The sequence below is a fragment of the Haliotis rubra genome, unplaced genomic scaffold, assembly GCF_003918875.1.
Source record: "Haliotis rubra isolate DU_JTF1 unplaced genomic scaffold, ASM391887v1 Scf135, whole genome shotgun sequence".
NCBI lineage: Eukaryota > Metazoa > Mollusca > Gastropoda > Lepetellida > Haliotidae > Haliotis > Haliotis rubra.
In genome coordinates, this window is record NW_025765281.1 from 889,775 (window position 1) to 916,233 (window position 26,459).

The window sequence follows — 26,459 nt, forward strand, 5'->3', positions numbered from 1 at the left end:
CATTTTCAATGATATTACAGTCTGGGGACTGAGGAGGCAAATTCATTGTCCGAATGTCATAGTCACGTTTCCACTGAATTGTCTGTCTAGAAACATGGACAGGACAATTGTCCTCTTGAAATATATAGCCCCGATATGCTGGAACTTTGGCTATTACTGGCCAAAGGTTGCTGTCCAGTATATCTATATACTTTGTAGAGTTGATATGACCATCTTATTGACAAGGGTTCCACCACATTCAGAACAAATACACCCCCAGAACATCACACTGAGACGTGGGGCATTTTTATCCCTGTACACACCAAGGCACCGGGGTTTCCACTTTTCTTCATTAGTCCTCCAAACATAAACTTTCTGATCTTTTCCTACAACAACTTGAGCCTCATCTGAAAATATTCCCCTAGACTAATCTCTGTTTACATTCCATCTCAAATGTGTTCTGGCAAACGTTCTTCTCTTGAACCTGTTTTGAGAGGATATGGTGTTTTCCTCTTCACAACGATCTTCTATAAAAACATTTTCGTGAAGACGCCTTTGTGTTGTCCTCTGGATAGTCTTACTTGAGATGTCTGGTTCCAAAGTGAAGATATATCCTGAAGAGACTTCCTCCTGTTACACTTAACAATCTTCAATAAAACCCTAGTATCTCTGTCAGCTGATTTTCTTCTGCCACTTCTCTGACAATTTTCTGTATTTCCTCTTCAGAAATTTACAGACAGTAAACCTATTAATTCCAGTTATTTTACCTATTTCACTTCCACTTTTGCTTTCTGAATTCAAACTTAACATGAGCCTTTTCTGATAGGCAGTAACATCTTTCCCTCTAGGTGCCATGACACTTTGAGCAGGTCATACTAAGCACTTGAGAGTTATTCCCCTTTGGTTTACAAAATGTAACAGCACTCTCCTACCCAGAGATCCATGCTAAGTCATCACTGGGCCGGAGTGTGAATGTAACAGGTGTTAAGTCAAATTTGTACCCCCTAAAATTTCATACCCTATAACTATTGCTAAGATGAAATGAACCTTCATTTAAAAGAACCAGCTACTGCTGGCAAGAATCACAGCGGCCAATTTGTGAACTTTAAAGCCGCATTCTGAAGTATTACAGCTGTATGGCGGTGATCCATAAATAGTGAGTGAGTTTAGTCTGGACCAGATAATCAAGTGATCAACACCATGAGCATCGATCTACGCAGTTGGGATACGATGTGTGAAGTCATCGAGCCTGACCGTCAGAACCTGTTAGTTGCCTCTTACAAGCATTTGTTGATGAAGACCACTTCTAAGCCGGATCTGTTTTGTTCAAAGAGAAGGGTATGGCACTTAAAACTATGAAGGATCAAGGATGACTGAAGAAAACTGAAGAACTCTGCGCCAGTTGATACGACAAGGAGAAGAGGAAACAACCATCTCATGTGAGCTGAATGCATGTTGCTTTACCCACACTCAATGTAACAGAGCTAGTGAGTGAGTGAGTGAGAGAGCGATGTGTTTGTGAGCATGTCTAAATGTACCAGTCCAGGTCAATGCCGGTTTCATAGTGCAAGCCCACTGAGATACCATGCTTCCTTTATATTTTGAAGCCCCCACTGTGACACAGTATGTTCCATCCCATCTGAACCAGTCATCTCATCCTCATATTGCTAACTGCCACAGAGGTAGTGACCAAGTGATGGAGCTTGCCACATGATCCATTTTGTCAGTCTTCAAACAAGTCTTTGTTACAGGAGATCAATCCCGACTAAGGATGATTGTATGTTGTAATATCCTCAGTCACCACGTAATGCAACATTGTCAGATGATATACTGAGTCAAAAAAAGAAACTTCACAAAATGTAATTTGAAAAATAATGAATAATTTTTCTCTGAATCCCCAACCACATGTTCACAAGCATCAGGCAGTCGATGAGGAGACAGTGTTTGGCAGTTGTGACTGCGCGGGGCGGCCATACACGATGTTGAACTGAGAAATTTTGCATTTTTATTCTTGTGACTTGACATTCTGTATACCCATGTTTTGGAACGGCGGTGTAGCCTAATGGAACTGATTATGGCACTGTCAGTGTATCGAGTACATCACACAGATCTCAGCAATGAAATAATAACAATTTTACCATCTTACCATCTCTTGTTCTTTTTTAGTGCCCTGAAGAAAGAATGTGAAGTTTCTTTTTTTGACTCGGTATATAATCACTGCATGGGATTCAAACATAATGACTGGATCCTGGCACAACTGAGGGACATAACTCCGCACAACACATCATCTTGAGCTAATAGGTCACTGATGCTGAGGATTAGGAAAGGCAACGCTACTGTGTACATCATTTGTTATCAGTTTTATTACACCATGAACGTCATGAAGCACTACAATTCTATACATTTAAACAAAATTGTAGCAATGAATGATAATATGGGAATATGATAATACACATCATAAAAAATAATATACACTTTGACAGATGACAACTGAAATACACAACACATGTGTAAACAATTCAATCAGATTCATCTTAAAAATCTGCAATTCAGATTATTCTGATACTTTCTGAAGCACATCGAAAGTTCAGGTCTTCAAAATATACACTCTCCAGTATGTATTACTGGTCAGCTGATGTCATTTTAAACACCAACAAAATAACCAGCCAGGTTTTCTCCTTACAGCAATCTTAGTTTTAACACATGGTGTATTGAAATGAAACACATTCAAATTGTTGTATATTAAAAAAGTTAAAACTCCGAGATTTACCGAGGAGATTTTAAACTTTTATCAGCACATGTTGACAGTATTGAGCAGTATTTCCGTCATGTAATGACTTGTCAACTTGATGTTGGAGGAAAGTCCAGTGGGATGTGTGTCTTACACGTAAACCACTTTGGTGAAACCTATGAACACGGACAAAGCGTTCATCAGGATACCCTAGGATGTTAACACACAGTCATAGGTCCTAGTCCAACTTCAGAAGGTAGTGCGTGCTTCAGACAACTGGCTATTCATGACCCATTCTGATGATGGAACACAATGTGTTACAAATATAAATTGTGCTGATGTCACAATCACACATATATAGTGTAACATCATTACACTGAAATATTTTATAAACTTTTTCGTCTGAAAATGCAGATGTATGTATACTGCTGTCTTGAAAAGCATCAGAACTATGGTACATTTACACAATATCTGGCGGACACTATATTACAACCTGGAACATAGGTACTATCTCCCACCATTCCTGGCAGTTGACTAGTTCTGACAGGACAAGACCTACCAAAGGGGGGACAACTCTGCAGCTAGTTAACATCGTAACAGCATTTTATTTTATATATCTAGAAATATACAAGATAGCCAAGAAATATTTTTAAAGTAGCAAATTTTGAAAAAAGTTCTAATGTGAAAAATATCAAAGAAGTTAAGTATTTCATCTCAAAGGCAAAACGTCCATGTGATACGAGGTCGTACTACACGGTCAATATAGCACACTGACATTTTGAATTAAAACAGTAGCACTGTTGCAGTAATGGCTGTTAGGCATCAGTAGCTGCAATAAGCTGATGACATCCTCCGAAGGATCAACAATGACATCAACCTGGGTTGACACTTGGTGCCATGAAGGAAAGCCATGGTTACAAAGTTGGAAGAACTTATTTGGTAAATGACCGAAAATGTCTTCCGCCTCCACTGAAATCTCTTCGTCCCCCGGAAACTGCCAGAAAACCTGAAACAGAACGAAATACCGGTATTTGTCTGTGATGAGGACAAGTGCTCACCATGTTCATGTGACAATCTTTGTGCCATCATGATGGAGGCTGTTTTAACTGTTATCCCTTGTAGTCTCAGCCATGATTCTAGGTTTTGGGACTGCCGTGGGTGTACAGTCAATCATTGTGACACAGATAACTGGGTCAAATCAGTGTGTGTCATGAAACATGAAGAAATGTGCCTCTACCTGCCATCATCCTTGCCCTTCCCGAGCCACTGGCTGCCTCCTCCTCCTCGTCCCCCACGGGGTGCGAAGCGTGAGTCCCGGCTCCCCCCACTGTTGTTGCCCCCACCCCGGCGGTCAGTGGGGCTGGCTCGGTCACCATGGCTGTTAGAGTCAGAAAGAGAAAACATGAGCTTAATCACTAGAACAAATCTCAGTAACAGTTGTTACCTCAATGAGAAATCAGGAGTTCTTTCTAGTTCAGGAAAACCCTTGGCCAATTGCAGTGAAACTTTGAAACAGATAGTTCTATGCCTCCAGCTACTGTAATAACAAAGTATACAATATGTATGCAGACACTGTCCGTACAGATACTGCTAGGTTCAATTACTACCTTCTCTGTAACATATGTGGAATCCTATATATGATGCACTTACCCTCCTCTCTGGAACGACCGGGGACTGGCAAAGTTGTACTTCTGTCTCCCCATGTAAGAACTGGTGCCCCCACGAGAACCGCCAGCTGGAGATGAAAACACACAGGGTCACACGGAGTGAGTGAGTATGTTGAATGGTATCAGACATACCATGGTATGTGTGCTTCATGTAGAAAAAAATCTCAAAGTGTGAAAGTCATAGGTGTTTCGGAGAAATGGAGTAATGAACAAACCCAGAAACACAATTAGAGCAAACAGGGACTTGAACCAACGGTTGTAACCAATCAATGGGCTGGGACAACTAAGGGACACGACTCTTCACAGTGAATTTCACCACGCCCAGTACAAACACAATGCACATGACTCATTTACCTCCATGGGCCTGGTCCCGTCTCGCATAATTCCCAGGTGGAGTGAAGAAGCGCCCTCTGCTGGAGAATCCTCGACCTCCTCCGCGATCCCCGAAGCCTCGGCCTCGACCTCTCATTTGTTCCTTCAGCAACAAATATTTTCACATAATCAAGACTGACTCCAATTAGAATAGTAATACAGTTTGTATAAGACTTGGTTGTGCTGGAGATAGTTCTCATAGTTCTCTGCCCTGACATATTCCCTGTAGTAAAATGAAAGTTTCAGATGTTCTTTAACCTAACTTGAGTATTATATATATTTATATATATATATACATATGATGACAGCATGACACAATGGCGGCATGTCCCACCTTGTCGTTCCTGCGTGGCTGTCCAGTGTGGATGTGCTGGCCCTGGGGGTTGTTGTCAGGATGACGCTGGTTCTTTTCCATCTTGATGAAGTCATCAACATGCATGGACGGAGGACGACTGGTGTTGGGAGGTCGAGACCGGAATGGGTCGGATCGGTTGGAGGCCATCATACCATGAGTTATGCCCCTTCCTCGCATCGGCGCAACTTAAACAAAAGCATTACAAAATATTTTTCTGAAAGAAACATACAGGTAGAAAAGAAAATGTATAAAAAAGAATCAATAAACATTTGAACAATATTTTTCGGCGATAACATATTAAATTTACATACCAAAAGGTCTGTTCCCTCTTCTGCCACGGTGGTTGATATTGATCACTTCTTGAGATCGACGGCGGTCTCTGTCAGAATAGTGAAGAGTATTGGAATTATGTTTCTCTAATAGTAACACTCTGCAGACAGCTACACCTTACATACAGTTTCCGTTGTAGTTATTGAGGTGACTGTTGTTTGAAGACGAAGACTGAAGATGTTTACGGTGAGGGCAATACACAGGACACATGTTTGTATCAATCTTCAGTGACCAGCCTGTAGTCAGAGACAAACTGTGTTTGGTCAGCTACACCCAGCTAAAATTTGTTCACTTAGCAACATTTAATTTCTTTGAACTAAGAAACCTTCAGGAAAGTAGACTGAGTGAGTGAGTTTTGTTTTACGCCGCACTCAACAATATTCCAGCCATTTGGAGGCTGTCTGTAAATAATCAAGTCTGGACCAGACAATCCAGTGATCAACAGCATGAGCATCGATCTGCGCAATTGGGAACGAATGACATGTGTCAACCAAGTCAGCGAGCCTGACCACCCGATCCTGTTAGTCACCTCTTACGACAAGCATGGGTTACTGAAGATCAGTTCTAACCCGGATCTTCACAGGTCTAGTACTTCAGAAGGTTGTCCATTGTCAGCATGCAGAAGAGTGACTTAGCTGAGTGAAGGTCTTCACGGGTAAAAGCAGACTGAGAGGTTGTGGCACACATTTAAACATATACTACTCTGAAGAAGTTAACAAACGCCGAATAAATCCATATATATATATCGTAAATCTCTCATGGCATGAAAGGTGAACTTGAGGGACAGGAAACAATTTCGTGGTCCTCAACTTTAATACCATACAAATGAGCAGTTTGGAAAATGAATGAGGACATGGTAGAAGCCATAGTCGTTGTATGTGTGAGGCCACCTTTTACAGATAATTAATGCAGGACAAATCTCGCAACTAATCACTGATCAATACTACATTCTGCCATCATTTGCACTGATACCACATGTTTCCACTATTTCCTGCGATACCACACATTTCCACTATTTGCTGCGATACTACACGTTTCCACTATTTGCTGCGATACCACACGTTTCCACTATTTCCTGCGATACCACACATTTCCACTATTTGCTGCGATACTACTCGTTTCCACTATTTGCTCCGATACTACACGTTTCCACTATTTGCTGCGATACCACACGTTTCCACTATTTCCTGCGGTACTTCACGTTTCCACTATTTGCTGCGATACTACACGTTTCCACTATTTGCTCGCGATACTACACACGCGTTTTGCCACTATTTCCACCTGCGATACTACACGCTTCCACTATTTCCACTACTTTCCACTATTTCCTCGCGATACCACACGTTTCCACTATTTCCTGCGATACCACACATTTCCATTATTTGCTGCGATACTACACGTTTCCACTATTTGCTGCGATACTACACGTTTCCACTATTTGCTGCGATACCACACTCTTCCACTATTTCCTGCGGTACTACATGTTTCCACTATTTCCTGCGATACCACACGTTTCCACTATTTCCTGCGATACCACACATTTCCACTATTTGCTGCGATAGTACACGTTTCCACTATTTCCTGCGATACCACACGTTTCCACTATTTGCTGCAATACTACACTTTTCCACTATTTGCTGCGATACTACACGTTTCCACTATTTCCTGCGATACTACACGTTTCCACTATTTCCTGTGATACTACATGTTTCCACTATTTGCTGCGATACTACACGTTTCCACTATTTCCTGAGATACTACACGTTTCCACTATTTGCTGCGATACTACACGTTTCCACTATTTGCTGCGATACTACACGTCTCCACTATTTGCTGCAATACTACACGTTTCCACTATTTGATGCGATACTACACGTTTCCACTATTTGCTGCGATACCACACGTTTCCACTATTTCCTGCGATACTACACGTACCCACTATTTGCTGCGATACTACACGTTTCAACTATTTGCTGCGATACTACACGTCTCCACTATTTGCGACGATATCACATGTTTCCACTACTTGCTGCGATATCGTGATGTGAATCAAGCACCTGAGCCTCCTGGGTTTAACAATATCTTCAGCAGACGGCATAGAGTCTTTTCTCAGTTCCTGCTCCAGATCAAATTCCGGGAAATATTTTGAACACAGATCCTCCAAGTTGCAGCGCACCAGTTCCGGCTCAGAGTCTGGTTCCTCTGTGATTGGATTAGCCAGCCAGTAGGTGGCGCTCAGTCTTTTATCATCACCATCACTGACGGTGAACACAGCTCGCTTGTTGAACAACACACTGAGAGGCTCGGGCGGGGACAGCTCAGGTTCAGTCAGATCTGTTAGAATATATCTCAATGTAGGACATGTCATATTAACAATGAAATATCTCCGTTATGTTCTCTCCATTATTTATATCACTCCTAAATGACATTCAAATATCTGCATTATTTATGGCTGTAGTACTTCAAGAGTGAGGCGTCAACATGATTTTACAGGGTGTTGAAGTAAAAAGGAAATATAAATCCACCTTTCAGATATATACTTCACAAGAACACTAGTACAAAGTCAAATATTCTCCTCCAGTGTGTTATGTGTTCTATGGGGCACAAACCAGCTTTTGTCTGTTTTGATAAAGCAATATTCCAGCCATACGTCGACAGGCTCACAATAATCAAACCCGGAAACTGAAAGTTCAGTGAACAAGTCAGTGAGTGAGTGAGTTCAGTTTTATGCCGCTTTTAGCAATATTCCAGCAATATCCCGTCCGAGGACACCGGAAATGGGCTTCACACATTGTATCCATGTGGGGACTCGTACCCGGGTCTTCAGCGTGACGAGTGAACTCTTTAACCACCAGGCTACCCACTGCCCCAACAACAATTGAGAGTCTGCTGGGGTACGATGACACAACGTAACCACTGAGACTGAGTATCTGATCTATATAGTGACTTAGTACCACAAGCACAGGTTACTCAGGACCAGTTCTTGAGCAGAATCCTTGACCAGTCGTGATCTATGAAAGTATGTAACACTGTCGTGGGCCACGATAGAAACTGGGGTTAGACCACAATGTGTAGGAAGATAGTCAGTAGCTACAAGACATGAAACATGGCCACTAAACAATTTAAATCAGATAAGCAACACTTATAATAAGGCCTCTACATACACTGGACACTCACCTTTTCCTGGTGTGATGTCAGGGTCTCGGAGCATCTTGGTGAGGGATGTGATGCTCTCAAGCAGGCTCTCCAGACTCTCCTCCTCCTTGGCAAACACCTGTAACACACCAGCAACATGACAGTCACACCCTCTCTACAACAGCGTGTCTGAACCCTTGGTGACATGAACCTCCTTGACAAACACCTGTAACACACCAGCAACAAGACAGTCACACCCTCTCTACAACAACGTGTCTGAACCCTTGGTGACATGAACCTCCTTGACAAACACCAGCAACACAAGAACATCTGAACCCTTGGTCACACCCCTCTCTACAACAACGTCAGACCCTCTCTACAACAGCGATATCTGAACCCTTGGTGACATGAACCTCCTTGACAAACACACCTGTAACACACCAGCAACATGACAGTCAGACCCTCTCTACAACAACGTATCTGAACCCTTGGTGACATGAACCACCTTGACAAACACCTGTAATACACCAGCAACATGACAGTCAGACCCTCTCTCTACAACAACGCACAAGACAGTCAGACCCTCTCTGAACCCTTGGTGACATGAACCACCTTGACAAACACCTGTAACACACCAGCAACAAGACAGTCAGACCCTCTCTACAACAACGTATCTGAACCCTTGGTGACATGAACCTCCTTGAACAAACACAAGACTCTGACAACACATGAACAACAAGACAGCACACACACAGTCTCTACAACAACGACCCTCTCTCTACAACAACGTGTCTGAACCCTTGGTGACATGAACTCCTTGACAAACCCTTGACAAACACCTGTAACACACCAGCAACACAAACACCTGTAACACACCCAGACAGTCAGTCAGACCCTCTCTACCCTCTCTACAACAGCGTGTCTGAACCCTTGGTGACATGAACCTCCTTGACAAACACCTGTAACACACCAGCAACAAGACAGTCACAACCCTCTCTACAACAACGTGTCTGAACCCTTGGTGACATGAACCTCCTTGACAAACACCTGTAACACACCAGCACAAGACAGTCAGACCCTCTCTACAACAACGATCGAACCCTTGGTGACATGAACCCTTTGACAAACACCTGTAACACACCAGACAAGACAGTCACACCCTCTCTACAACAACGAAACCCTTGGTGACATGAACCATCTGACAAACATCTGTAACACACCAGCAACATGACAGTCAGACCCTCTCTATAACAGCTGTGTCTGAACCCTTGGTGACATGAACCACCTTGACAAACACCTGTAACACACACCAGCAACAAGACAGTCACACCCTCTCTACAACAGCGTGTCTGAACCCTTGGTGACATGAACCTCCTTGACAAACACCTGTAACACACCAGCAACAAGACAGTCACACCCTCTCTACAACAGCGTGTCTGAACCCTTGGTGACATGAACCTCCTTGACAAACACCTTGACAACACCAGCAACAAGACAGTCACACCCTCTCTACAACAACGTGTCTGAACCCTTGGTGACATGAACCTCCTTGACAAACACCTGTAACACACCAGCAACATGACAGTCACACCCTCTCTACAACAACGTGTCTGAACCCTTGGTGACATGAACCTCCTTGACAAACACCTGTAACACACCACCAGCAACAAGACAGTCACACCCTCTCTACAACAACGTGTCTGAACCTTGGTGACATGAACCTCCTTGACAAACACCTGTAACACACCAGCAACATGACAGTCAGACCCTCTCTACAACAACGTGTCTGAACCCTTGGTGACATGAACCTCCTTGACAAACATCTGTAACACACATCGACCATGAGAGTTGTTCCTATCCAGCATCCAATGGAAGTCACAAAATAGGGATGAACAAACCTCCAGGAGCTTCTCCAGATCGTCGAGCGGGTGATCCTGGTCTGGTGTCCATGACAACAATGCCCTGAGCTGCTGCTTGTTGATGACGTAGGTGCGTGCCATGGCCTCCTCCACTTCTGGTGGGTCAAGTGACACAAGGAGTCGGAGGAAGTCCAGGCTGACTGAGAGAGTGGAGAGGCAGTCGGAGCTGTCCTTACTGAAGGTGTTGTTCACCCGAGACAGGAGGCTGCTGAACACTGTCGTATTCTTCTCCAGACATCTGTAGGGGAGATAACCATTGTAAGATAGCATCTTTGGGTGTGAGGTTTGGCTCACTTGTCACCACCCTTACAAACAATTTTGTTCCCATGAAAAGAAGGCATAGTATCACATCCACCAACACTTGATGTCCAGATGAAAATGGTAAAGATCTAGTGATATGTCACTTCAAAAAAGAGTTAAAGAACATACGATAATCTCATTATGTTGTACTTACCTGCCATAGCATCACTGATTAACAATATAAAAGAGACTTGAATATACAATAACTGGTAAAATGAAAGAATAAGGTGTTCCTAGGCATATCTTAAGTGTTACCTTGCAAATTGATTGATCAGTCTCACATAAGATATTAGAAGTTGTGGTGTCTAGTATTTTGACGCAAAACCTTTCAGTTACAGAGAATGTCTAATCTTGAACCAAACTTTCCATCCCAAACATCTCCTAATATTGTTAAATTGCTACAGTATGAACTCAACACATACGTGACAAGATGGTAGAAGCCATAGTCGTGGTCTGTGAGCATGACGAGGGTGCGGACACAGGGCAAGATGGAGGCATACGTGTGGTCCGGGTTCCCCATGTGGTGGAGAAGAGCCGTTATCACAGTATTTAGCATGTCTTTCTCTGGCAGTGAATTGCTGATTACCTACAAGACGGAATACACACATCAGTCTAAGTGTCACAGTATACAATACGTCCAGTTCTCATGATGATGCATATCTCCATCAGAAAAGCTTCACTCAGCTAAGTCACTCATCTGCATGCTGACAAAGGACTACCTTCTGAAGTACTAGACCTGTGAAGAGGTCAGGCTTATTGATTTGTTTGACATATATCGTATCCCAATTGCAAAGATCGATGCTGATGCTGTTGATCACTGGATTGTCTAGTCCAGACTCAATTATTTACAGACTGACGCCATATAGCTGGAATATTGCTGAGTGCGGCTTAAAACTAAACTCAATAACTCACTCTGAAGGACAGAGTAGGATTATAAACAACTTGGGTCTGAGACTAGCTCAAATATTTAGAAAAGGGCCTTCTCAATCCCGATCCCACCTGATCCCGTTTGTCGCCTCTCACGACAAGCATAGGTTACTGAAGACTGATTCTAACCTGGATCTTCACGTGTAGAGGAACACATGAAGTGATGCCAGTCTTCAACATTTATCACCAAGGACATTCCATCAGCATAGTCTTACAAACCTAGGGACATAATTCGTCATCTGGAAAGGCCACATGTCTCTGACAGGATCAACTGTGTCCTGGAAGTTGAGTCACCCTAGAAGACTGGGTCACACACTCCAAGTGGCAAGTACTGACTCAGCTGTCATTACCTGACAGAGATTACCTTGTCACTGATGACCCATCTAAATCTCAATATGACTCAGTTGTTTGCTATAAAGGAGCAAGGGAGTATATTCAGCTTCCATCAATATGCCTGTGACATCAGTGAGGGGATGGCCCTGGGGAGACCTGGATCAGGCTTCACTCTACAGTGTAGGAAAGGAACCTTGATGTCGGTGTGACAAGAAACACAACCCGTAACCCCACCACCCCAAGTCTAGAATGATCGCTGTGAGAGTAATGCAGACCTGTTCGGTGAGAGCTGTGTCCGAGGAGACGAGAGATATTTCTGTGTCACAGAGACTCTGCAGGATGGACTGAAACAAAGAAACACACACATTGTCATACCACACACACATTGTCATGCCACACACACATTGTCATGCCACACACACACATAGTCATACCACACACACATTGTCATACCACACACATTGTCATACCACACACAGTCATACCACACACACATGGTCATACCACACACACATGGTCATACATTGTCATACACATGGTCATACCACACACACATTGTCATACCACACACAAATATGTAATTTTTATGATAAAATGAATATTTTATACTTATCCTGACTCATGCTTATTTGCTTTCTCATCCTCTCTTCCGAACGGTCAAGTGGAAACTTGAATCCCTTCAATTCTCTTGAAGCGAACGTACACTCACTCACCCTGAATTACCTTATATGTTGGTGATTGAGCATGGTTTTGTACAACTATTCATGAAATAGCACAACAATGATCGGTCATTCTACCCATGTGGGAAATTTTAATCCAGGTCTTTGAAAAGGTTTGAATGACAAGTCTGACAAGGCTACAACACACATTTATACCAAGATATGGGATTTTGAAAGTGACGGGACAGTTTGTTTTCATCAATGTGAAGTGAGCATTTTATGTCAATGTGCAATTTTCAGCTATATCACGGTAATCTGTAAATGAATCAGTCACACACTATATAGTCAGTAAGCTCACACACCCACAAAGGTACAGTGGACAGACAATGGGGACAGACTTACCACCACATTCTCCTGTGCCTGTATGTGATGGGGTCGGTCTGAGACCTCGTTCAGCAGGCTGAGCATGAAGGGTACAATACTGGTATACTTCTCATCCTCGGCACAGCTAGGACACAAGACACATGTGTTAGAATCTACATGACGTTGTCTACATCCATGGATACCCTGTACATGGGTAAGATGAGAATGTAATCCGAGTGCCAAACATTCTGACCTCTAAGACGATGCATACTTCCCAAGGAGCTGAGAATGCAGTGTACTTTTGGTCCCCTCTTTTCCCACAACTCTTGTGTTACCTCATTGTCTTAATGCCTCTAGTCCCCTTGGTGTTTAAAGGTTAAAACCGATCCCCAGGATATTAATCAGATTGTAAGTGATGACCGAATATATTTGGTGGTAATGTATGGTCCTCATAAAGCATGGATCTTTGTCCAAAATATCAAAGACTGGATGGTCTGGTCCAGACCTATCATTTACTGGCTGCTGTCAGACAGCTGGAATACTGCAGAATGCAGAAAACAGTAGTTACCTCCCCCTGATGAGCTGCAACATGGCCATCTTGATGGTGGGCTGAGACAGGAGGTAGCCTAACAGGCTGAGGGACTTCGTGACCTGTCCCGCCCTGATGAAGGGATATACGTCCTCCTTCACCAACGGCTCCTTCTCTCCTTCCTTGTCCTCCCCGCTCTCTCCATCCAGACGAATCCTGCTGTTCTCAATGATGATGTCCAGCAGACACCTGACAGCAGAACGAGTGGTGAGCTGAGGTGAAATTGGGTTTAACGTCGTCCTTGAGAATATTTCGCTCATATGACGACATGTATGCGTGTGTATGTGTATGTGCGGCTGCTTGTACTAGCCCAGTGAGTGAGTGAGTGAGTGAGTAGCATTACACTATTTTGAGTGAGTGTGTTTAGTTATGTGCAGCTTTTTTAAATATTCCACACTTTAACCGCCCAACACTATTTTGAATGGTATATCAGCCAAGAGTAACAGTGACTAAAGTTACAGGACAGTTCGAAAAACAAGCCAAGCCTTATCTTGTGAAAGGATTGGGATGAAGATTCTCTACCTGTGTATCAGAAGGTGTGGAGATTACTGTATTTACAGTCAGCATGATATGATGGAGAGTGGAGTAGGAAATCAGTTGTAGTGGTAGGTTACAAAATTAATCCAGCAAGTGTGTGTATGACCCTGATGGGGAGATGAATCAGGGATTGAAACCAAATTTAAACAAACAGACCCTCGCAGGAAGGGTTCCTACATCTGCTATGTAGATTATTGTACAGGTCCTACCTGGTGATCATGGTGGCGGAGGGTGAGGCCAGGTCGGCCAGCTGCCAACACACACGACACAACATCTGCTGGAGAGGCTGGCAGCTGGACCCTGCAACAGAGGTCAGCGTTAGTAGCACAGGAACAAAGGGTAAACACACTAACCATTGTGTTTGATGATTTGGTAAATCACAGGAAGGTTCACACTGGTCGTACATGATGACACACACAAACCAGGGTGCACAGTGTGACCATTTTCATTCTCATAAGTCTGCTCTAATGACAAGCATTAGGTACCAGGGAGATGTTCAGCCAAGACAGGGGCTTGAGAAAACTCACCTGAACACTCTTTAATGAGGATGAGGTCACCAATGAGAGGAGAAACTCACCTGAACACTCACTGATGAGGTCACCAGTGAGAGAGGAGAGACTCACCTGAACACTCCTTGATGAGGTTACAATGAGAGAGGAGAGACTCACCTGAACACACCTTGATGAGGTCACCAGTGAGAGAGGAGAGACTCACCAGAACACACCTTGATGAGGTCACCAGTGTGAGAGGAGAGACTCACCTGAACACTCCTTGATGAGGTCACCAGTGAGAGAGGAGAGACTCACCTGAACACTCCTTGATGAGGTCACCAGTGAGAGAGGAGAGACTCACCTGAACACTCCTTGATGAGGTCACCAGTGAGAGAGGAGAGACTCACCTGAACACTCCTTGATGAGGTCACCAATGAGAGAGGAGAGACTCACCTGAGCACACCTTGATGAGGTCACAAATGAGAGAGGAGAAACTCACCTCAACACTCCTTGATGAGGTCACCAATGAGAGAGGAGAGACTCACCTGAACACATCTTGATGAGGTCACAAATGAGAGAGGAGAAACTCACCTCAACACTCCTTGATGAGGTCACCAATGAGAGAGGAGAGACTCACCTGAACACTCCTTGATGAGGTCACCAGTGAGAGAGGAGAGACTCACCTGAACACACCTTGATGAGCTCACAAATGAGAGAGGAGAAACTCACCTCAACACTCCTTGATGAGGTCACCAATGAGAGAGGAGAGACTCACCAGAACACTCCTTGATGAGGTCACCAGTGAGAGAGGCAAGACTCACCTGAACACTCCTTGATGAGGTCACCAGTGAGAGAGGAGAGACTCACCTGAACACTCCTTGATGAGGTCACCAGTGAGAGAGGAGAGACTCACCTGAACACACCTTGATGAGGTCACAAATGAGAGAGGAGAAACTCACCTCAACACTCCTTGATGAGGTCACCAATGAGAGAGGAGAGACTCACCAGAACACTCCTTGATGAGGTCACCAGTGAGAGAGGCAAGACTCACCTGAACACTCCTTGATGAGGTCACCAGTGAGAGAGGAGAGACTCACCTGAACACTCCTTGATGAGGTCACCGATGAGAGAGGAGAGACTCACCTGAACTCTCCTTGATGAGGTCACAAATGAAAGAGGAGAAACTCACCTCAACACTCCTTGATGAGGTCACAAATGAGAGAGGAGAGACTCACCTGAACACTCCTTGATGAGGTCATTGATGAGAGAGGATAGGGGATGGAGGTGGGCACTCCACAACTTGCGTGTCATCACAACCTCACTTTTTTCTGTGCTATCCAATGGCTGATTAAAAAAAAAACAGGAACAAAGTCAAGATACTTGTGTAAGGAAATGAATTCACATAATGACACATATGTAGCCATGTGTGAGTGTAAAGCTTTGAACCTATTGTCTTGCAGTTTAATCTGTTGTAAACAGCGGTAAACATTTGAAGAATATATGATTAATGCATTGTGCAACAGGAATTGTACAGCAATGGTACCTCTTTTGTCTGAAGAGGCAGTGGCAGGGGAAGTAACTCTGACATCATGATGAGCCCACTGAGATATGTGTAGGGAAGTTTCTTTGCATACTTCAAAAGGTCTGTCAGCATCATAGTCCACAAACTCTGTGCTAGTCCTACAACACAATACATGCATGGCAAATGGGAGAAAACAGTGAACCTCAATAATATCATTGTACGGTGTTCGTGTCTCATTTAGGCAACAAACTGCATCTTACCTGAGGAAAACAAACCATTCATATGCTGTCAGCTAGGCTTGTATCCAATGAAACATAAATTAACCTGCTTCAACTTCCTCACCACCTCTTAGCACTCTGTGAATTGATCAGCTTATTGAATCATTCAAAGAAATCAAAATTGTAGAACAGTAAAGTCCCATCAAATTATCTCATTACCATCATACAAATAAGCATTTTTGTCTGCCTTCAAGGTGATTCTGTATTTCATGAGTGGAATATTTGATAACACAGCCACTGCTGAAATGTTCTAAGCCCCATCGTTCAATGACACAAATTAAACTACTGATGGGCAATGTACAGGTATGTTCCATAAATCAGTCTCAGCCCAACCAGCTGGTGGGCAATGTACAGGTATGTTCCATAAATCTGTCTCAGCCCAACCAGATGGTGGGCAATGTACAGGTATGTTCCATAAATCTGTCTCAGCCCAACCAGCTGGTGGGCAATGTACAGGTATGTTCCATAAATCTGTCTCAGCCCAACCAGCTGGAGGGCAATATACAGGTATGTTCCATAAATCTGTCTCAGCCCAACCAGCTGGTGGGCAATGTACAGGTATGTTCCATAAATCTGCCTCAGCCCAACCAGCTGGTGGGCAATGTACAGGTATGTTCCATAAATCCGTCTCAGCCCAACCAGCTGGTGGGCAATGTACAGGTATGTTCCATAAATCTGTCTCAGCCCAACCAGATGGTGGGCAATCTACAGGTATGTTCCATAAATCTGTCTCAGCCCAACCAGCTGGTGGGCAATGTACAGGTATGTTCCATAAATCTGTCTCAGCCCAACCAGCTGGTGGGCAATGTACAGGTATGTTCCATAAATCTGTCTCAGCCCAACCAGCTGGTGGGCAATGTACAGGTATGTTCCATAAATCAGTCTCAGCCCAACCAGATGGTGGGCAATGTACAGGTATGTTCCATAAATCAGTCTCAGCCCAACCAGCTGGTGGGCAATGTACAGGTATGTTCCATAAATCTGTCTCAGCCCAACCAGCTGGTGGGCAATGTACAGGTATGTTCCATAAATCTGTCTCAGCCCAACCAGCTGGTGGGCAATGTACAGGTATGTTCCATAAATCTGTCTCAGCCCAACCAGCTGGTGGGCAATGTACAGGTATGTTCCATAAATCTGTCTCAGCCCAACCAGCTGGTGGGCAATGTACAGGTATGTTCCATAAATCTGTCTCAGCTAAAGGATGGACTTTCGTGTGTCTATGTTAAAGTACAGGAATGATGGTTGTTGAAGAGTTCAGCCTGCTTTGTGGGACAGGGCACATATTGCACAATACTTGTGTTTGTTTGTTTGTTGTTTATATGACTCGGCCTGTAAACAATCAAGTCTGCACCAGACAATCCAGTGATTGAAACTGTGAACAATGATCCACCATGACAGGGTATGACGACAAGGCATCTGCAATGTCATCAACCACCTGATCCATCACGTCACCTTTGACAACCAGCATAGGCTGCTGGGGACCTATTCTAACCCATAAACCCCATGTCAGAGGATCCATTCATTCAAGAGACAATTAAGACCAACCTTCTTCTGTGGCAGCTGCCTGGTTGAGGGCTGGCTGGGTATAGGCCAGGATTGCATCCACTATATCCTTCTGGATCTGTAAATTTGAAACCGATTCTAAAAAATCATTCATTAACTTGCACTCCCAACAAAACAAAAAATCACAAAACCTGAATTGTATTAGTGACCCTCAATTCCATGTATCTACAAACTTCTACCACAAAAGATATTGATTTGCCAGTCTGAGGTATCAGTTCAAAATCATGTACCTCCACTTGAAAGTAATGGTAAGATTTTAATTACCAATATGCACTTTTGATTTTGGATATGACTTATTTCAGTGGAAAGGACCTTATTCTGTATTTGTATTTGTATTTATAACTGACATGGAAGTCTTGAACTGCACCCTATGCAATGCGGAGAGACCCCATCCCTTCAAAGTCTAAGCACTGGACAGACGTGACCCCTGCAAGGTCTAAGTTATGTAAACAGACCCATCCCCTTCATGGTCTAAGCAATGCTGTCAGACCCATCCCCAAGATGGTCTAAGCAAAACTGTCAGATCCATCCACTTCATGGTCTAAGAAAAGCTGTCAGACCCATCAACTTGTTGGTCTAAGCAAAGCTGTCAGATCCATCACTAGATGGTCTAAGAAAAGCTGTCAGACCCATTCTCTTCATGGTCTAAGCAACACAGACAGACCCATCCCCTTCATGGTCTAAGCAAAGGTGTCATACCCATCCCCAAGATGGTCTAAGCAATGCTGTCAGACTTATCCCCTTCAAGGTCTAAGCAACACAGGCAGACCCATCCCCTTCATGGTCTGAGCAATGCTGTCAGACCAATTCCCTAGATGGTCTAAGTAAAGCTGTCAGACTCATCCCCTTCAAGGTCTAAGCAATGCTGTCAGGTCCATCCCCTTCATGGTCTAAGCAATGCTGTCAGATCCATCAACTAGTTGGTCTAAGCACTGCTGTCAGGTCCATCCCCTTCATGGTCTAAGCAATGCTGTCAGATCCATCAACTAGTTGGTCTAAGCACTGCTGTCAGACCCATCCCCAAGATAGTCTAAGCAAAGGTGTCAAACCCATCCCCAAGATGGTCTAAGCAATGCTGTCAGACCCATCCCCAAGATGGTCTAAGCAATGCTGTCCGACCCATCCCCAAGATGGTCTAAGCAATGCTGTCAGACTTATCCCCTTCATGGTCTAAGCAACACAGACAGACCCATCCCCTTCATGGTCTAAGCAAAGCTGTCAGACCAATCCACTAGATGGTCTAAACATTGCAGACAGTTCTCAACCCTTCATGGTCTAAGCAATGCTGTCAGACCAATCCCCTTCATGGTCTAAGCAATGCAGACAGATCTCAACCCTTCATGGTCTAAGCAAAGCTGTCAGACTCATCCCCTTCATGGTCTAAGAAAAGCTGTCAGACCCATCAACTAGTTGGTCTAAGCAATGCTGTCAGACCCATCCCTAGATGGTCTAAGCAAAGCTGTCAGACCCATCCCCAAGATGGTCTAAGCAATGCTGTCATACTCATCCCCAAGATGGTCTAAGCAATGCTGTCAGACCCATCCCCAAGATGGTCTAAGCAATGCTGTCAGACTCATCCCCTTCATGGTCTAAGCAATGCTGTCCCACCCATCCCCAAGATGGTCTAAGCAATGCTGTCAGACTTATCCCCTTCATGGTCTAAGCAACACAGACAGACCCATCTCCTTCATGGTCTAAGCAAAGCTGTCAGACCCATCCCCAAGATGGTCTAAGCAATGCTGTCAGACTTATCCCCTTCATGGTCTAAGCAACACAGACAGACCCATCCCCTTCATGGTCTAAGCAATGCAGACAGATCTCAACCCTTCATGGTCTAAGCAATGCTGTCAGACCCATCCCCTTCATGGTCTAAGCAATGCAGACAGATCTCAACCCTTCATGGTCTAAGCAATGGAATACCACCATGATGTTGTTAACCTTTACTTTCAAGTTTACATTGAGACTCTTTGATTGTACCTTTGCAATTCCTTGACTGTGCATAACACTGATTGGTACTGAACACAACACTGTATGGAGCTCAAACAGGGCTGGGAGAGCTGTCAAGTCCTTGAACTGCAAACACAAAAACACATCATACATAATGAGTGACAACATACATGAGAGAACAGCAGGAAGGAACATTGAGGGCTTGTTCGGTGAACAAATTACAAATAAAAACTCAGGTTGACAAGTATTCATGAATGAAGAATGAAAAAGCATCAGATGGAACAAAACATATTTTGTGCCACATTAAGGAATATCATAGTGGGTGACTTCATCTATTGTATCTATATTGGGACTCAACAAAGTCCAACTGGGTGAACACCTTGCCCACATACCTACCCTCCCAGTAATAAGGAACTAGAGACCCAAGAATGAAGCATACAACTTTATTTATTGCATAGAGCAATGTTTTGATTTTTACACTGTTATCAAACTTGACGCCAGTGATGACGCACCTCTGTTTCCCGGGCCCTCTATGACGAAGGCAATGGACCTCTTCACTATGGACAGTGACGGCTGTGTGATGGCGAGGTAACGAGACATCTGATCATTGCTCAGTCGGATACCTTTCTGCCAGCGTCGCAGCAGGCTCTCACTCAGCTTCTGTGTGAAGGTAGGGTGATCATGAGAAACACAGTATGGTGGTCTGTTAGTCCTGATCAGAGGTTAGCTTGTCATGTTGTCTACTGTAATCGCTGTATAATGTGTCCTGCTTCAGTAAATGACCCTGAACAACTTGTAGACAATCTGTAAGCATTGTTTACACTGGTCCCTTGAGAGCACCAAAATGTACATGACAGTCAATGTTTTCTCAACAAAACTTTTTCAGTTTATATATGTCTGCTGCAACTCAATCTCTGAAAACTAATTGTGCATGAATGTAATCATATTAAACTTTTTCCAATTTGTTTGTTTCTTTGTTGCTGAAAGCAGCACTCCTGCTGTATGACTGAGGTCTGTAAACAATCAGTCCTGGACCAGACAATCCAGTGATTGACATCATGAGCATCAATCTACACAACTGGGACAATATTCTAAGGAGCTTATTATGGTACATATGGTAAAGGCATTTTTTTACTTCATTATTGATCAATGTTGCATTTTTTTTATATGAAATTCATAGACCAGGCTATATTCTACTTTCTTATGTAACTAAAAACTTAACAGGAATTTTACAATAAACAAATCACTGTAAAAAAATCAAACAATCCCTGAATCCTAAATTGATATAAACAGAGCATCCTCCAGACTGCATGAAGTGACGTACCTGGAGAAAGCTGAGGAAGATGGGGAAACACTCCTCGCTGTACAGCTCCACCAGGGCGTGCATGTACTTCAACTCACTCTGAGAATCTGCAACAATCAGTGAGTGAGGGATTGAGGAGATTTGTCTTGGCAGTATCAGCTGTCTGTTAATATCGTGATTTAGCTTGTGCTCATGCACACACTTGATAAATCTGAAGTTGCTGCTAGCCTCTTGTGCTGGAAATAAGTCTCTAACGTCCAAACAAATAGTGATGAACTCAGGATTTTAGGAGCTGATCATTTTTTGCATAATTCTGTATGTGCCACTGCACACATGTGCAACTCATTACATGTTTTCTGTTGGATCTTGCCTCCAGCCATGACAATAGTCTGGTCTGGGGTAACACAAAGTAATGTAGCTTAAGATGATTTCTACCTCTGTAAAAATCTGACTCGGGTAAATCTGTGATTTCTTGCCGCCAATCATAACATCCTGGCACAACCATGGGAGGCAACTCCTGCCAACAAATTGTGGCACCTAACTTCACTGGGTTACCTTTGCCTCCACATCAGCATCAGTTTAAGGTCAATATTCTGTTAATTTCATCACATAGTAGGTTAGGAATTCCATTGAACCAACAGAAGTACATTCACCCTCAGACTACAGACCTTGTGTATAGAGCTTCTCTGGAGGGACAGACAGGTAATGGAGGATACGGACAGTGGTGATGAGGCCAGGGGGGAGCTTGTGTACATCCTCCGCATACATCTTCAGCTGACCTATCAGGTCAGACATCTTGTCACGTGACACACACGGCACTTTCTTCAAAGGTGCCACCCACTCCTCCAGCTCCGTCAGGCGACTGTTGAAATCTACAGAAAAACACAGCATTTCTACCAACCTACAACACTCACTAAGGGACCATTTATAATTTATGGCCAGGGGGGATGATGATGATTATTATGGAAAAGCATGTACAATATGAATGACCCACCCTAAATTTTATGTACAAAGTAAGTGACTCCCCCTGCATGTCATGTACAAAATCAATGACCCCCTTCCCCCTTCCAATATTTTGTAAGCTTAATTTTTAATATTTTTATGTACAAAATTGCTGACTCCCCCTAGAAACATGTGTACAAAATGGATGACCCCCTACCTCCCCAGAACAAAATGGATGACCCCCTTAAAATCATCAACAACCCCCACACACACACACACCACACATACACAAAGCCATAAATTAGGAACAGTCCCTAACCTTCTGACTCTAGTTTGTATGATAATGTACATGGGTGAGTGAGTTTTAACAGTATTTCAGTCATCAATACACATGAATAGGCCTTTTAGAAAATGGTCCAATGTAACATGTCATATTTGGGATTACATTTTCTCCGTTAAGAACAACTTCTTGTACTTTTAGGGTTGAGTCGTCTTTCAGGACTTGAACTCAAACTCTCAGAGTGTTGCACCTAATCCCAGATGGGTTAGATGTGAGTTATACGTCACATCATAACCTGTACAGGTTGGATCCAGCCTTACCTTGTTCACTGACCGCCAGGATCCGAGTGGCAAACTTCTCCAGCATCAGCACGTTGTTGGACAGCTTGATGACCAGACACAGCAGGTGGGTCGTGTAGCCAGCACACACAGACTTCTTCAACCTACGGTTTCCATCTTCATCATCTGGGTAGGACACGGACCATACACACTATAGTTCAGGCAAACTCACTACTGCGTGTCAGTGTGTACATAAATAGTGAGAGAAAACAGCATTATGATGCTGTTTAGCAGCTCAGAATAGAGCAAGTCAGTCTACTTTTATGGCATTTGCAGCAACACTTCAAGAATATCATGGTACAGCAAAATGAAAATCAAACTACAATCTTTGATACGGTGAGCTCCAGCTTATGCCACAGCTCTTTCCACAAAAAATATTTCCCTGAAAGCTTTGACCACATATAACATTTCCAAAAAGGTGACAAGAGGACATTTTAAAAGATGCATCTATGTAAGTCTAGTTTTTCTAGAGTAGTCCAGTACTAGTAACACCCTCGGTAGACTAGTCTCAGAACTGCTGTTAGCTATGTTTACATTATTCTCTTCCAAATATGTAGCACAATTGAAGCATTAAGAACATGTTTGGAATTATAGTCTTCAAATGCTGCAAGTCAATGAAGATTACCATCATTGGAGTTTCACTGCCCTTAGCACGGTTTAGTTGTCTCAAGCAAAACAGGCTGCTGGCTCACCTGACTCTTCCACGAACGGCAGGAGGACGCTGAGGTTGTTGTCCTGACTGAGTACATGCACTACTGCATCACGACCCATCGTGCTGAATATAGGTATGGCATCACGTGACACAGAGGTGAAGGTCATTGAGAACAGGTTCTGGAGGATACCCAGTGGTTCGGGATCATCCAGAGGTCGACCACTGCCATCTGAAACCGAGCAACACAATCTACCATATTCAGAACAATATGACTCCTAGCTACTCTGTCTGGTCCAGACTCGATTATTTACAGACCGCCGCCATATAGTTGGAATACTACAGAGTGTGGCATTAAACAACAAACAACCAACCAACCCAGCTACTCCTATGTGTTCCAAACAAAGGCATTCCACAAACAAACTATGTAGGAAAAATATTTCCTTTACTTGACAAGACTTTGCTGAATACAACTATACTGAGTCAAAAAAGAAACTTCACAATCTTTCTTCAGGGGACTATAAAGGAACAAGAGATGGTAAGATGGTTAAATTGTTATTATTTCATTGCTGAGATCTGTGTGATGTACTCGATACACTGACAGTGCCATAATCAGTTCCATTAGGCTACACCGCCGTTCAAAAACATGGGTATACAGAATGTCAAGTCACAAGAATAAAAATGCGAAATTTCTCAGTTCAATATCGTGTATGGCTGCCCCGCGCATTCACCACTGCCAAACACCGTCTCCTCATTGACTTCCTGATGCTTGTGAACACGTGGTTGGGGATTCTGTGCCATTGCTCTTGCAAGGCAGCGTCAAGTTCCTGCAAATTCTGAGGTTGGTTCCTAAGACCACGAAACCTTCTCCCAAGTGCATCCCAAACGTGCTCTATTGGATGAAGGTCAGGGGACCTCAATGGCCAGTCCATGACGTTGATTCCAGCGTTTTGAAGGAAATTTCCGCCCCCGAATCTGTCGACTTCCTGTACACAACATTGGGCATACCGTTCACGACGTCGTCTCCAGACTCTATGCCTGCCGTCTCGCGAATCTGAGGGTAAACCTGGATTCATCGATAAAGACGACTCGATTCCAGTCCCTCTGGGTCTATCGGAGGTGACGTTGGGCCCACAGCAGACGTTGACGTTGATGAAACGGCGTCAATATTGGCCCACGATATGGACGTCGAGAATGGAGATTGGCAGCCCGCAACCGATTTTGAATGGTCTGTGAGGACAGTCGACCTCTAAACATCTCAGCCCTGGTTCGTAGCTGCTGGCAGAAATCTGTCACATAGGTGACGTGGGGACGATTTGATTTGTCTTCTGCTCGTGACGTCACACGTGGACGACCCGACCTTGGGCGATCAGAAGTGGTGCCATTGTGTTGTAGACGACCTCGCAAGTCATACACAGTACGACGGCTGCATCCCATTGCTCTTGAGACGTCAATAACTGATCTTCCCGCTTGCAACATGCCAACGGCACGTTCAGGTTGCACATTTGACAATCGTGGCATTTCAAGTACCGTTAGAACTGTGGTTTAAAAGTGTTTTTTTCAATTCTTGAGGACAATGCAAACACGTGCATATGAAGAAAACTTTGATGCGAAAATCACGTGATCGACTGCACGTGCAAAACCTGATTTGGCACTAACGTCATTTGCACGACGAATGGATGGGTTTGAGTGGGTTTTGCTAACGTTTTTCTAGAGTCGAAAGATAGGGATCCCATTTCGGTTACATAGATGTATCATCAGAGAACAATTATTCATTATTATTCAAATTACATTTTGTGAAGTTTCTTTTTTGACTCAGTATAGTTCAGTGATCAGTTGCTAAGCAACAGGTTGAATGATCAAAATCACATGCCACCAGGTTAACATAACACACATTCAGCCAAGCTGCCAGTTTTCCAATCGGATCAAGCCAAGACGCCTTGTGAAAATAGCAATAAGAGTGCTAGGGCTGTTTTCTATCCAGAGTTATTGAGATTCCAGAACCCTACTTACGCTTGTTGTGGTATTCCAGGAGATGGTCGACGTACTGGAGAGTCTGTAGGTGGTACACCAGTTCCAACCCCAGCTGGCGGGCCGGCATGTCGTCCACACCCTCCTCCGGGCTGTCCTCCTGGTAAAACCATCATCAGTATCAGCATCATGTCTCAGTCACAGTCTCAGCCACACAGTCACAGCCGCGGTCTCGGTTTGTTGTTTAACGCCATACTCAGCAATATTCGAACTATATGGCGGGACACAGTCACACGGTCTCTGTCACAGCCACAGTCACTGTCACACAATCCCACATTCCTACAATCTCAAAGTCACAGTCACACAATCTCACAGTCACACAATCTCAAAGTCACAGCCACACAAACCCCCATTCCTACAATCTCAAAGTAACAGCCACACAATCTCACAGTCACACAATCTCAGTCACACAATCCCAATCCCACAATATCACAGTCACACAATCTCAAAGTCACAGTCACACAATCCCACAGCTACACAATCCCACAGCCACACAATCTCAAAGACACAATCCCACAATGTCACAGTCACAGTCACACAATCTCATAATCAAAGTCACACAATCTCAAAGTCACAATCTCACAGTCACACAATCTCAGTCACAGTCACACAATCTCACAGTCAGTCACACAATCCCACAACCACACAATCTCACAGTCACACAATCTTACAGCCACACAATGTCATAGTCACACAATCTCACAGTCACAGTCACACAATCTCAAAGTCACAATCTCACAGCCACACAATCTCACAGCCACACAATCTCAAAGTCACAGCCACACAATCTCACAGTCACAGAATGCCACAGTAACACAATCCCAAATCCACAATCAATCACACTATCCCACAGTCAATCACAGTCACATCCCACAGTCACAAAGCCACACAATCTAACAAATCTCACAGTCTCACACAA

The 26,459-nt window shown here is 43.8% G+C and overlaps 1 protein-coding gene and 1 long non-coding RNA gene across 2 annotated transcripts in view; both read right to left on the minus strand.

Annotated features, from left to right (window-relative positions):
- Positions 1 to 2,320: 2,320 nt before the first annotated feature.
- LOC124267938 (protein virilizer homolog) overlaps positions 2,321 to 26,459 on the minus strand; it is a 54,461-nt gene continuing 30,322 nt past the window's right edge. Inside the window, 25 exon segments of the mRNA XM_046702932.1 lie at positions 2,321 to 3,716; positions 3,948 to 4,088; positions 4,361 to 4,445; positions 4,732 to 4,852; positions 5,084 to 5,289; positions 5,416 to 5,483; positions 7,492 to 7,768; positions 8,612 to 8,708; positions 10,468 to 10,726; positions 11,211 to 11,374; positions 12,324 to 12,392; positions 13,110 to 13,215; positions 13,639 to 13,848; positions 14,406 to 14,496; positions 15,923 to 16,031; positions 16,231 to 16,367; positions 18,033 to 18,108; positions 20,028 to 20,123; positions 20,510 to 20,527; positions 20,529 to 20,657; positions 21,322 to 21,407; positions 21,969 to 22,172; positions 22,843 to 22,986; positions 23,553 to 23,741; positions 25,523 to 25,640. Coding sequence (XP_046558888.1) covers positions 3,533 to 3,716; positions 3,948 to 4,088; positions 4,361 to 4,445; positions 4,732 to 4,852; positions 5,084 to 5,289; positions 5,416 to 5,483; positions 7,492 to 7,768; positions 8,612 to 8,708; positions 10,468 to 10,726; positions 11,211 to 11,374; positions 12,324 to 12,392; positions 13,110 to 13,215; positions 13,639 to 13,848; positions 14,406 to 14,496; positions 15,923 to 16,031; positions 16,231 to 16,367; positions 18,033 to 18,108; positions 20,028 to 20,123; positions 20,510 to 20,527; positions 20,529 to 20,657; positions 21,322 to 21,407; positions 21,969 to 22,172; positions 22,843 to 22,986; positions 23,553 to 23,741; positions 25,523 to 25,640 — 3,384 coding nt within the window. The 3' untranslated portion in view covers positions 2,321 to 3,532.
- On the minus strand, positions 9,023 to 9,646 carry LOC124267939. Its single transcript, XR_006896157.1, has 3 exons — positions 9,602 to 9,646; positions 9,194 to 9,265; positions 9,023 to 9,086 (listed from the first exon to the last, which is right to left on the minus strand). It is a non-coding gene; the product is annotated as an uncharacterized LOC124267939 (long non-coding RNA).